The sequence below is a fragment of the Corylus avellana genome, chromosome ca4, assembly GCF_901000735.1.
Source record: "Corylus avellana chromosome ca4, CavTom2PMs-1.0".
Taxonomy (NCBI): domain Eukaryota; kingdom Viridiplantae; phylum Streptophyta; class Magnoliopsida; order Fagales; family Betulaceae; genus Corylus; species Corylus avellana.
Genome location: NC_081544.1, coordinates 32,507,591 through 32,520,759, shown reverse-complemented (window position 1 = coordinate 32,520,759; position 13,169 = coordinate 32,507,591). Strand labels below are relative to the sequence as shown.

Genomic DNA, 13,169 nt, shown 5'->3' with positions numbered 1-13,169 from the left:
AAAATCAGATTTCATTTTCCATATCTTTGAAGATACTGATAAGTAATGTTTAGTAAGTTGCTAACGACGAAGATAAGTGGCTAATAATGCCTAAATATTAATATAATCGTTTCCATTTATTCTCTCTGCTCCTGATCTACGGTTGGTATGAAAATCTTGATGTGTCCCAGTCCCACAATGTTATCATGAACATGCATCACAATGACATTCCCAAGGGCCAGGAAACATTGGAATCGCCAAGGGTCGAATATGCGCTGCTTTTTCATCTTAATTAGCAACGGTCGAATATCTTGGATGATTTATGAAAAGGAGCAGACGTTTATCTTCCAACTTCAACCATTGATATCATCGAAATAAAGTTTAGTGTTTTTCACATAGATTTCACCAAAAAACATCTTTCACAATGTCTAAGGTAATTAATGTGATGTTTATATTCCACTGTCCACACTCCACGTACGCTTAACTCAGTTTCCATCCATATATGATTTATAATTTCATTGTCTTCAACTAAGGCTTGTGGATTCTCGATCTCTCGCGTGAGTTTTATCAACTGGGTTTATGGGAAATTGTTTGACGAAAGAAGTTATGGATCCCAACCAACCAGTTGGGATCGAACAATCTTCAATTGGTTTGCCATTAATTACGACACATGATGTCCTTTATTGACACAACTATAGTGCTTTTTATGGTATTTCTAATACTAAAATTTGTTTGCATGATTTGCGCTGATGTTCAAGGCGTCCATGGGTTACACATATTTGGTCCGGAGAAAATATCCAAGTTATTTCACGAAAGGACTTCGACTCTATCTTCAACTATTCTGAAAGGTATTTGTATATTCCCCTATTGTTGGCCTTGGATGCTGCCTTCTTCGCGGATGCAATCAATTTATGTAATAATATTCTTTATGTTTCTTGATTCAGAAAAGCATGGGAAAAGTGAAAGACATGGTTTACCAGTACTTCGAGAGAGAATTCATTCATTTCTTCAAACACACAGAGAGGTACGTATGTACATCTATATGTGCATGAATAGAGTTTTTTCTTCTGATATTTCTAGTCGTGCATGGATGATTTCATTTGTGTATCTTGGTGCAGAAAAGCGTGGTAAAGATGAAAGCCATGGTTACCCAATAGCTCCAAGATGGCCTCTTATGGGAGTGAACAGGAAGGATGAATTGCTTCATGCTTACAAGCTCAATTGCTTTTGCTATAGGGACCTAAAAGCTGCCACCCGAAAATTCAGTCGTAAGAATTTTATCGGCCAGGGTGGTTTTGGTGATGTTTATAAGGGATATATCAATTACTGTACCATGAGTGCCGCAAAACCTGGTGGTCCTTTTGCTGTCGCGGTCAAGAGGCTAAGAGAAAGAGGAGCACAAGGCCACGACGAATGGCTGGTCTGTTTCTCTCTCTCTCTCTCCCTGTGTGTAGATCTCTGAGATTTATGTGTTGTGGCTGCAGAACGAATTAAAATTCTTGGGCAGATTAAATCATCCAAATATATATAGTGAAGCTCATAGGGTACTGCTCGGAGGGAAGCTTGGAGGCTCATCTCTTGAAGGGTAAACATTGATATTGAGCATGGAAGTTTAAACAGCTTAGATTTAGGCATGATAATTAATGCACTACTAACAGAAGTAAGCTTGAGCTGATTGGTTTAAACAGAAGATGATACAGAGCTTAACTGGAGCAGAAGAATCAAAATCGCGGTTGAGGCGGCCAGAGGATTAGATTATCTTCACCGGCGCGGGAGGCCGATCATTCATCGTGATGTCAAAGCCTCCAATGTCCTCCTGGATGTCGTGAGTTTCTGTGATTGTTGTTTTTTCAATGCTTATGATTATAGTTATGTACACCTCCAATGTCCTCCTGGATGTCGTGAGTTTCTGTGATTGTTGTTTTTTCAATGCTTATGATTATAGTTATGTACACCGATCTTCACTGCAATCATCAACCAGATAAGGTTAATATTGCAGGACTTCAAGGCCAAGCTTTCGGACTTTGGATTGGCTAAATATGGACCCGAAGGTGACCAGTCCCACGTTTCCTCGAGGATACTTGGCACAAGAGGCTACTTTGCTCCCGAATACATTTGGACAGGTATTTTGCTCATTCATGAACCATATATACAATGGTACATGTGAGAGAAATTTATGGACTGATGTTTCTTTATCTTCCAGGGCATTTGACGCTAAAAACTGATATAAAGAGCTTTGGAGTGGTGCTCCTAGAGATCTTTTCTGGATATGGTGCAATCAGGAAACATTCAGATGGGGCGGAGGGGAATCTTGTACAGTGGGCTGAACCCTATCTTAGCAACAAGCTGGATATGCATAGTGTACTCGACAAGAGACTTGAAAAGGACTTCCCAATGGAAGTTGTTCAAGAATTTGCTGAGATCATCCTCAGATGCCTTAGTTCAGATCCTAAAGAGCGACCAACAATGACTGAAGTTGTAGCTGACTTACAGCGACTACAGCAGCACTACGAGGAAATGGGCAATCAGAAGAAACCCAGATCTTCTATATGTGCCCCATGTCCTCCCTCCTCTAGTGAAAACTTCCATAGAAGAAAGGGACGCCGCATCTTGTAAGATCATATATACCCCATGATACCAAAGTTGTAGCTCAGGGTAGATTTAATCTTGTCTGACCACCAAAAGGAAAAACTGCAATGACATTGTATCCAGTCCATGATTAAATAATTGAAGTGGCCAGGAAATAGGCTCCGCATGCATTGTGCATTCAGAGAGCAATAAACAAGTTGCCCCTGTTGGTGTAAGAACATAAACCTCATTCTAAACATTCTTAAACAATTGAATTAAACAAGCAGATCAATTTAACAAAAAAGCTACATACCTTCAGGATATACAAATGGTAACTACCAATTCAGTATAGTGCAAAATTGTGTCAAGATATATGCCCACACTACATTCTATATAAACAACATAGAAACAAAACAAGAAATTTACAGATAAAATGTTGTTTGTCTAACGTACTCGAGGAGATTGCCGGTGGGATGGCAATGGAGATGCACCAGGTGTTAAAGTTCGAGGAGAATGGTGTTGACGCATTGGGGATTTCCGGATGGGCGTAACTGTATGCAGCTCTGATTGGGAGGGCCTGCTGGCGTTTTTAGGGGTATCAAGCCGTTCCAGTGTTTCTAATACCTCTGCCATTCGAGGCCTGACTTTAGCTTCAGTGCATAGGCACTGTAAAGCAAGGGTGGCAGCCGTATAGGCTCCCTTCTGGGGGTACTGGCCTTCCAACTTGGTGTCCATAATCCGGAACAGTTTCCGTTTGTCACCCAAATATGGTTTTGCCCAGTCTACCAGATTCTGCTCAATAACAACTTTTGTCTTATCAACCGCACGTCGTCCCGACAATAGTTCAAGCAATACAACCCCAAAGCTGTATACATCACTTTTTGCAGTCAATCGACCTGTTCAGTGAAAAACCTTTCAGCAAAATTTACCATGATATTTGGCATCCAGAATAAGTTCCATCCAATAAAGCATTGTGCATTAGCAATATTCCAATTCAGTGAACACTTCAATTTGACAAATCAGACACTATTATTCTTTCTTTTATCCACAGAGACTATTCTCCTACTTAAACAAAGGGTGTGCAAAAATAAAAATATTGACACAAACCTAATGGTTTCCACCTTAAATTTATTTGTTTCAACTAATCAGGATAATTAGATTTGGACATTCTGTTTCCAGAATGCAACTTCAGGAACAGGGGATTTTGTTTTTCTTTTCCTTTCAGAATAAAATTTGAAACAGAAAACATTACATTAACATATAAATTTTCTTCTACAACAATATATATGATCGAGTGATCATAATTAAATAGTACAGATAATACATAATATGGGTGTTTGACGGACCTGTAGCAACATATTCAGGTGCAGCATAGCCATGAGTACCCATGACTTGAGTAGAGACATGAGTCCTATCACCAGTAGGACCCGCCTTAGCCAAACCAAAATCAGAAAGCTTAGCATTGAACTCCTGCATCCACAATGAACAATTAATCTAAATAAATAATGAAACAATGTTGCATAAACAACTTCTAAAGAAATAAGACATTGCCCTCCTCTTTGTTTAGCATACCGCATCTAATAGGATATTAGAAGCCTTGAAATCGCGATATATGACTTGTGATTTGGCCTCATGAAGAAAAGAGAGCCCTCTAGCAGCACCTATTGCCACTTTGATCCTTATTGCCCAGGAAAGTGGTTGTGGCCCTCCTGTTAAATAACATAGCATCAAAGATCACAAATTATTCTCACAGCCACATCAAGAACTTCCAAAGTATCCAAACATTACATTTATGAACCAAACTGAGAGTTATATTAGACACAAGTAGGCTAAAAGAAACGTATTAAAAGAGCCAAAAAAATTGAATTTATAAATACTGAACTGATTGAAATAACAGTTTTTGCTCTTGAAAGTGTGCCAGGTATTCTCCAGCATAGCAATTAATGATTGTCCAGGCAGCCATTCACCGCTGGCCTTTGTTCAAATTCTTGTAAGTTATACAGTCTCATTCCTAAACCCAACTTATGAATTATGACCCAATGGTTCCTCCTAGGAACTTAAAAAGTTTGCTTAGGTGCTGATATTCTAGCAAATTTGGGAGCAGAACAGGATGACCTTCAAACTATTTTTTCCTTGGTTAATTAATGTCCCTGGTTTTGTCCCTTTGCTGATTTAACAGGGTAATCTATTGCAAAGTAGATGAATGCACACACACCACCACCAAACAGAAACCAAAAAAAAAAAAAAGGCGTAGATAGAGCTGTGTATGTCGGTCAAGAGACATTGATAAGTGCTAACCATGGGTATGGATGACAAGAAAAAATGAGGATAAAATTGAGGCTTTGAATATCTGCCCATAGTCGATTAAGCAGAGTTTTTGTTTCTAAGGAACCAAACGGATGCAAAAGAACTTGCACTGTAATATCACGAATGACCACAAGAACTACTTTCCAATATGTATATGCATATAATTACAGAATGCATAACTTACTTCTAAACATTGTACAAGCATGCTACCCTACAAAATTACAGGAGCGCATAACTTACTTCTAAATAGATGATTCTCTAAGCTCCCTTTAGGCATGAACTCATAGACCAAAAGCCTGTTCTCGCCCTCCAGACAGTACCCAATTAGCTTAACCAGATTTGGATGATGAAGTTGTCCAAGATAATTAACTTCAGTCTGGAATTAATAAGATCAGTAATTAGGCCGGCCAGGCATATTAAGGTTGCAAAGAAAAATCTAACCAAAAAAAGAAATGAGGAAGGATAAGAAAAGACCTACCAACCACTCCTTGTGGCCTTGGAAACCCTCAGGTTTAAGCTTTTTAACAGCAACAACCATTCCGCTTCCAGGCTTTGCAGCTGAAAACGTGTGTTCATCAATCCATCCTTTGAAAACATAACCAAATCCTCCCTCACCAAGAAGACTGTCAGGGCGGAAATTTCTGGTGGCATTCTTTAGCTCACTGAATGAGAAGGCTTTCATATTTGGGGAGGACAAGATTTCACCTTCTGACCTTGGAGTAGGAAGACTTGAAGCATTGCTCTTTTCACTGAAAGATGGAATGGTCAGGCTAGAAGGAGCTGATGAACGGCTTGTTTTGCTGGAAGTTTTCGAGACTCCTGATCCTGGTTGGAGAATAAAGAGTTTGTTAGAGAATTAACAACAAAAGGAGACAGTGTCTACCACAATTCAAGAACAATTCGAGAGATTCAATCTCCAATGCATGCCTGTTTTGGACCATTCCTTAAATAGAGAAATTCTACTGCAAACTTTACTGTGCTAACAAATTCTTTTCATAAACATAGCTCTTAATACAAACTTATGCTCCTGTCTAATAATTCTCTTGTTCAATTACAGGTGGAAGTGTACGTACAATAAAACTGTGACACAACAAGTTAATTATCAATCACATTATGTGAACCTTTGATCCACCACTTCTTCTGATGCTCATAGAATCATTAAGTATGAGTTTGTGTTTATAGACCATACATGTAGCCTAAAACACCTCCCTGGATTTTGTACATAAAATCACCTTATTTTTCCCTTAGGCCCATTTGCTACCACAGGAATCATTTTGGAACTTAGACTTGGTAGCTGTGACGTGAAGACTCAAATTCACATGCTCAATGCAACCAAGCGTGAAATAAATGTCAAGATCTTATCTGAAATCAAAAACTAAAAATAACATAAAAAATCATCGAGTATAGCAAGCTAAATTAGCCTTTTCGGACAAGTCGTTCATAACAATTTTGCAAGGTAAACCAATAATGGCATATTATATAGATCTCCGGTCAACCACTTCTCTTACTCTTCCTCCCCCCACCAAATAAAAAAAGAACCAAAAACTTAAATAAGCATTGAAACCCGAAAACAAAAGCTGGGATAACGGTTCAGTACATGTATTCAAACTCTAATAGTTGAACAAGAGCTGAAATTCAGAAATACCCAAAAACTTCCGTTGTCCCCAGTCGCCATGGCGTACAAAAACATCTACCATTTTCGTAACATTTTTAACCAGAAAATAAAACCAAAACCACGGGAGAAAATATTCACATAACGCTTATCAGAGTTCGCTTTGCAACTACCAAGCAAAACGAGCTCAAATACTCAACCCCACCCACCCCAAATCCAAACCAAAAGAGATTGGGGGGGGGGGGGGTGGGGAAGAAGCCAAAACGAGCTAAAACCAGCAAACCACGCCCAACAATTCACAATTCTAAATCCGTACAGATTCTCATAAACCCACTCACCAAAAACAAATCTATGATTATGTTAAAGGGAGGGGGGAATTGTACGTTACCAGAAGTGGCCGTATCCACTTTAGCTGAAGAATCTAAGCAGTTTCCCATTGGATCTTCTCCAAATAAACTGTCTTTACGACGCGTTCTCTTCGATGCTAATAATCAGCAAATAAACATGAATTCTGAATCCTCGCAAGGAAAAAGGAAAAGAAAAAATGAAACAGCAAGTTTGAGACTCGTGCGTCTTCAAGTGAAGATATTTGGTCTGCCACTAAACTTCACCGAAGTTACTCAAAACTCAACTGTGACTAAATTAGAAAATGGGTTTTCTTTCTGAAGAAGAATCATTATGAGGAGGAAGTGGAGGAGGAGGAGGAGGAGTAGACGGAAAGGGCAAGGGAAGGAAAGTGTGGAGAAAACGCAGAGAAAGAAAAAGTCTAATTTGCTTTCTATATATCGCGAAGCGCGTGGGGGCTTGCTCAATACAATACTCAGCGATGACGTGTGCATCACCATTGATGATTTGGTGGGTGAATTCGCTTGAATGCCCCTTACTGCTGTCTTCGTGTCAACTTGTACCAACTTTGACAAAGATTAGGATTAAATACTAAATACTCTATGAAGTTTTATAATTTTTTTTTTATTAGGTTTAATTTTTATTACAGAAAGTTTATATGATTTTGATAATAAATTAAATTAATCCTTCTATCAGTTAACTGTTAGTTGACTTAACGAAATTTTACGTGAACCAATTTATTAAATTAAATATATTAACACTTTGTCATTTATTATATTTAGTTAAAATTACTCTAACTGTATCTATAGTAACTACCCTCGGAAAATTGAAAGTTTTGACAATATAAGTAAGATTGGTTAGAGATTTTTTATTATTATTATTATTATTATTTTAAGGTCAGAGAGAAAAAGAAATAATAAATAATACAAAACTATCTCTATCGATCTTGATTTTTTTTTTGTGGCTCGGTCTATGTCCACCGATATTATTCGATCCCTTAATTTATTTTAAACGACAATACCGTTGACTAAACCGTTTAATTTTAAAAGTATTTATGTTATTTAGTGATATATCTTTCAGTGCTTTGTTTTCACATTGTAATAATAAATAAATAAATAATAACAAAAACTGTATGGGGATATTTTGGGAAGGAAAAGGGCAGCGTCATGGTGAGCTAAGCAAAGAAAAGGTAAGCCGTCTTTGCATGAGCAATTCAGATTCACACACAGGGCCTTAAATAACAGACCAGAAACAAGGCTAGGTCTGAACAGGTCTTTGCGTGGGTATACTTTCTAAATGATTTTCTTGTATTTTTTGGATAATAGTTAAATGAATGAATAAAGTGTGATATGAGAGGAAAGGTAGATAGATTCTGTGGAGAAATCATTTTGGAAGATTGAGATTGATTGGACACGTGGGTGAGTGTCTTGACAAGATAGGGTGCACAGAGAGGTGCAGAACTGGACCCCCAAAGTGGATCCATTTTGCTAAAGTTTTAACCGTAAAAGACATTTAAGTCCGACGACTGAGCTCCAGATGGGGGGCAGTATTGCCCTTTCTTTTACAGGGCAAGCATCTAATAATTTGACCTTTTAACTTTTTACAAGTTCATCTGCCATTTCTTTTATTGGAAACATTCTCTTTTATTCCACCTCTAGTCTTTAGGGGGTTGTTTGGCAAAAGGGATGGCCCAGCCTAAATACTGTTGAAGCCTTTTTCTTGATGTGAAATTACACTATTACCCTTCACTATCACCCACTCACCCACGCATGCCCTTATCCTCTCCCACGACACACTTCTCTCTCTCCCACAGCAGACTTCTCTCTCTCCCCCGCACCCCAACCTCAGCTCTCAGCGAAGCCATGACCGTCCACTGTACCAGAACGGAGACGCACCCACCCACGGTGGCCCACCCTAGGATGGAACCCACTGAAAGATATCGCCACCGGCGATAGATCTGCGACTCCGGCGATGCCCACCCACCAGCGCAACCTGCCACCCACGCCCAGCCCGATCCTCCCCCAACTGGCTTCAGAAATCCAATGCCGCCCAGCCCACCGCATGGCCCACCGCCCCTGCCCAGCCGGCCGCAACAACCCCGCGCCGTCGCCTCTTCGGGCCTCTCCTCCACGCCATCCTTCCGGCGAATCTCCTCCCGCATCTCCTTCTCATTCTTGGCGGCTAGCTTCTTCTGCTCGTGGCGGTCCATTCCGGCACAGAAGCCCTGTCCGAACAAGAGCTGGGCCTCGTGAGGGTTTTGGTAGAGAGCGTTCATGTCGCGGGAGGTGTCCTCCGTGTTCTCCCAATCGAAAGAGAAATGGAATTTCTCGCTCGGTTTGATGACCCGCTTCTTGGGCTTCTTCAACCCCAGGTACTGCTCCTTGATGGCATCCAGCTTCTTGTCACGCTCTCGCTCCGCCAATTTCTTTAAGCGTGCACGCTCACGCTCGCGAGCCCTAGCCTCCTCTTCGCGATCCCTCTCGTGATGGCTCCGCCGCTCAAACTCACGGTCACGGTCGCGGTCCCTGTCGCGGTCTGAATCGGAGGGCTTGGCGTCATGATTGGAAGTAGAGGCGGAGACGTCAGAGGGGCGGCCTAGGGAGGAGAGGAGCTCTTGACGGCGATGGTGGAGTTGATCGGCTTCTTGTTGACGGCGTTTGAGGGCCAATTCTTCGCGCTGGGCTTTGGTAAGGAAGACTGGCTTCTTGGCGACGGCGGCGGTGACGGCGAAAACGCCTTCGACTGAACGTTTCATGGTAATGGCAATAGTGATCAGAGGGAAGGGAGACGTCTCGCTTGGGTGACTGCAGGAGGGGAATTTCAGTGTGGGAAATTCCATAACACGGTCGTGTTTCAATCTGGAAGAAGTAGGGTTAAAATAGGAAAAAATTGGTAAATTTTTACACCAAAAGTCGTGCCTTGACCCAGACACTGAACAGTGTCTGGGCCAAGGCTGTTGCCAAACAAAGCCTAGATCTTGGTTCTAATTAAGTTTGGCTACTGAACTTTTATATATATATATATAAAAGTTTAGTGAAAAAACAAATAAAAGTCATACGAAATAAGGCCGGCACAAGTATATATATATATATATATATATATATATATATTCAAAGCAAAAAAGGCAACATCAAAGTAACTATTTCATTTAGGCATAATACTAATAACACTAGCTGAAAAACAATGATAGGATGAGCCTCGACGGTGAAAACCGTAGGCATAGTCAAGCTATTGTCTGATCCAGCTCATCATGACATCAATAAAACACCCAAAATAATTTACATTGTCGGATCGTGAGTTGTCATTCTATCTAAAACCAATTGGTGTTAAGGGAAACAAACTCAAGTATTTTATAGACTTTGACATCACACTTGTTAAACTAACATTCATCCCAAAAGCTTAAACTAACATGTGTTATATTTAATTGAAATTGACAGTGAATTGATGGAGTCAAGATTCGATATCAGGACCTTTAGTTCTGATATCATATTAAACTACCATTCATCCCAAAAGCTTAAGCTGATAAAAAAAGATAAATTTAATTACTTAACCATTATTTTAACAACACCTAATAAGCATGTTTTTAGAGCGGTCACAAATAGTGACATTGTGTCTCAACTCCCAACTTCCAACAATCTCTCCCTCACAATGAGGCTACGACGACTCAATCCCATGACTTTATGGCTTTGATACCATTTATTGAATCGTGAGGAGTCATTCAACCTAAAATCAATTAATGTTAAACAAATAAAATAAAAAAAACTCAATTATCTTATAAACTTAGACATCAAACCCTTTAACACATATTTTTCTGGTGGTCACAAAAAGCGACATTGTACCGCAGCATATACCAATCTGGGACCAAAATTCTCACAAGTATACCCTTTTACTGAAACGCTGGTCATGCTCGTGACATAACAATTCGTCTGCCACCGTGTATGCTGCAACAGCCGTATATGAGTTTTGAACTTTTGGTTGTTGTGGTTCCCACTGATGTTTGCAAAATTCATGTGAAGAAACGCAGGATACACGCAATACAGATTGCTAGAGCATAGTACGTGGCAATGCTAGAGTGGTTCTACTTCCATGGTCTTTTTCTGGGAAGACGAGTTGACTTGACTAGGCCCATCCTTCACGGCAACCTAGCGACTGACTTCTTCTACCTTGAACAAAACAAATTATTGGACACAAAATTTAATTAATTTGTCGCGTACAGAGCAAAGAAAATTAAATAATCGACTATAATCAGGTTTATTATAAGTTGTAACGAGCGGTAAATAGTGTTTGTTACTGTAATTTCAATTAACTATACTCTTACTCCAGATTAAAACATAAAAGTTTAAGATTTGCTTGAAGATATATACGATAATAAAAAAACTAAATTCTGAATTTGTTGTCTTTGTTAGTAGATGACACAAAGTCTTACATCATATTAAAGACAACTATAGTCTAATTTTTTCTCCAAAACTAGAAGATTAAGAATATTTCAACCTCATCAATTACTTGTGTAGCAATTCAAGTAATAAAATAATAAAAATTAGAAATTAGAAATTAGAGGTTTGTGATAAAACAATAAAAATAAATAAAATAAAGACATATTTTAGTATAATTAGATAGAGTATCATGAGGATCATAGGCGCTTGAACATTAGAATTTTAGATTTTAAGTCTTAAAATTCCAAATTTGTGCCATGACGATTGACTTAGGATGTAGTTTGTTTGACTGAGAAAACATCTCCACGTGGTCCACTTTGGTATGTTATAATTATTAGTGAATATTATGCAAAAAAAAATATTAGGTGCTCTCTTAGTATTCTTCTAGTCCTCCTGAAAAATGAGAGGATTTCAGGTTCAAGTGGAATGGTGTTGTTGGGTTGATGAAGCGTGGTGTAAGAATAAGAAAAATTAGGGGTTTTGGTGGCTTTGGGCATGGGTGTGGTAAGTCACTACCAGAACGTCTTGATCAATCGAGATCAAGTATTGTTCAATTGAACATGTCACAGAAAGCCCTAATCACACCCTCGATCGAAGCTTGATCAATCATACATGTCACAAAACACCTCTTTGACTTTGACTATCAATCAGGTTCTGGATGCTCTGATCATAATTAAGCGTGAAGACATCGATCTTTCAATGGAAAAGTACCCTATATTCCTTAATGATGTTGCTACTGCTGATTGTTGCGTGATTTGAATTATTTTAAATGGAATAATGAAAGTTTACTTAAAATAAAAAAAAGAAAAGAAAAGACCTTCTTGACAAAAAGTAGATAAAAGAGGCAATTAAATTAAATAATCTTCATTATAGTCATGCTTTTATTGTACATACACAACGAAATTAGAAGAGGAAAAACCTAAATAATAATTAATTATAAGACAACAAAGATATTTAGTAAATTTGATTGTAAATAAGGTTTCCGAAGAGTCTAAAATTACCAATTGAATTTTAATTGGTTTATAAAGATTTTTAAATATATGTAAAGATGTATATGTAGTTTTATTTAGATGATATATATTCTCTAAAATAATAAAAGATTCCATGGTAATCCACATGGACGCTTGTAATCCATAGTCAAAATCCTCAGTTTTCTTTCCAAATTCTCCTAAATATGGACACCAAAAGAGGTGCCCCTGGTCCGGGGGATTCTCTCAACGACCTTTTCTCTGCAAAGTCAGAGTGATTGGTCAGTAACAATGACATAAGAACACCACGTAGGAAATGGGATAACTGGAATTAATCAAAAAGACATACAAGGTTGAACATGAATTACAACGATTTGGATTAGATTGCAATATCAATATGTCATCTTCTTTTTTAAATTTAATTCACCATTAAATTCGTTGAGTAAATCCTACATACAAGTTTTGCTCTTGAAGCGAGTAATGCTATTTTAAAATGAGTGAAATAAAGGGACCTAATTAGAATAAAGTATGTTTTATTTATACTAATTAAATAAAATAAAAACATGTTACTCGTTAAGAAATTTTTTGAGAAGTATATGACAATTAAGAAGCCTTGGGAAGGGAAGGGAAGAGGCTTTGAGTTTTACAATCGTATATCCATTAAGGTCATTAGTCAAAGTGCAGGGGCAGAATTAATATTTGAAGTTTGAAGGGGTAAAATTAAAAAATTTTAAAGAAATTTTATAGAATTTTTTAGAAAAACATGACAAAGGAAGGGTCATGTAGTTCCACCGTGATAAAATGCGTTAATAATGGAAATTTTGGATAACCGTTGTTTACAAGTTTTCGAAGATATTTCCATGTGTTGTATTATATATATAATAATATATTTATTTGTTTATTTATATATTACAGTGGCAGTCCAATTGGCGAGCCGAATAGTGGTCGTTGCACCAG

The 13,169-nt window shown here is 38.3% G+C and overlaps 3 protein-coding genes across 4 annotated transcripts; 2 read left to right on the top strand and 1 right to left on the bottom strand.

Moving 5' to 3' along the window:
• The first annotated feature begins 403 nt into the window (after nucleotides 1-403).
• Nucleotides 404-1,733, top strand: LOC132178432 (probable serine/threonine-protein kinase PBL18). Its single transcript, XM_059590871.1, has 4 exons — nucleotides 404-412; nucleotides 924-1,003; nucleotides 1,060-1,399; nucleotides 1,668-1,733. Exons 1-4 carry the CDS (start codon nucleotides 404-406, stop codon nucleotides 1,731-1,733), a joined length of 495 nt encoding a protein of 164 aa, XP_059446854.1.
• On the top strand, nucleotides 1,591-2,663 carry LOC132176888 (probable serine/threonine-protein kinase PBL9). Its single transcript, XM_059589045.1, has one exon. The coding sequence runs from the start codon at nucleotides 2,134-2,136 to the stop codon at nucleotides 2,593-2,595; it is 462 nt and encodes a 153-aa protein (XP_059445028.1). The 5' UTR covers nucleotides 1,591-2,133; the 3' UTR covers nucleotides 2,596-2,663.
• A 154-nt stretch (nucleotides 2,664-2,817) lies between these two features.
• Nucleotides 2,818-7,240, bottom strand: LOC132176886 (probable serine/threonine-protein kinase PBL3). 2 transcript variants are annotated; one of them, XM_059589044.1, is made up of 6 exons: nucleotides 6,850-7,240; nucleotides 5,333-5,679; nucleotides 5,095-5,230; nucleotides 4,120-4,256; nucleotides 3,894-4,017; nucleotides 2,818-3,443 (listed from the first exon to the last, which is right to left on the bottom strand). In XM_059589044.1, exons 2-6 carry the CDS (start codon nucleotides 5,534-5,536, stop codon nucleotides 2,992-2,994), a joined length of 1,053 nt encoding a protein of 350 aa, XP_059445027.1. In that variant the 5' UTR covers nucleotides 5,537-5,679; nucleotides 6,850-7,240; the 3' UTR covers nucleotides 2,818-2,991. The 2 variants fall into 2 exon arrangements, with proteins under 2 accessions (XP_059445027.1, XP_059445026.1); XM_059589043.1 differs by having other exon boundaries at nucleotides 6,855-7,240.
• Between the last annotated feature and the right edge of the window lie 5,929 nt (nucleotides 7,241-13,169).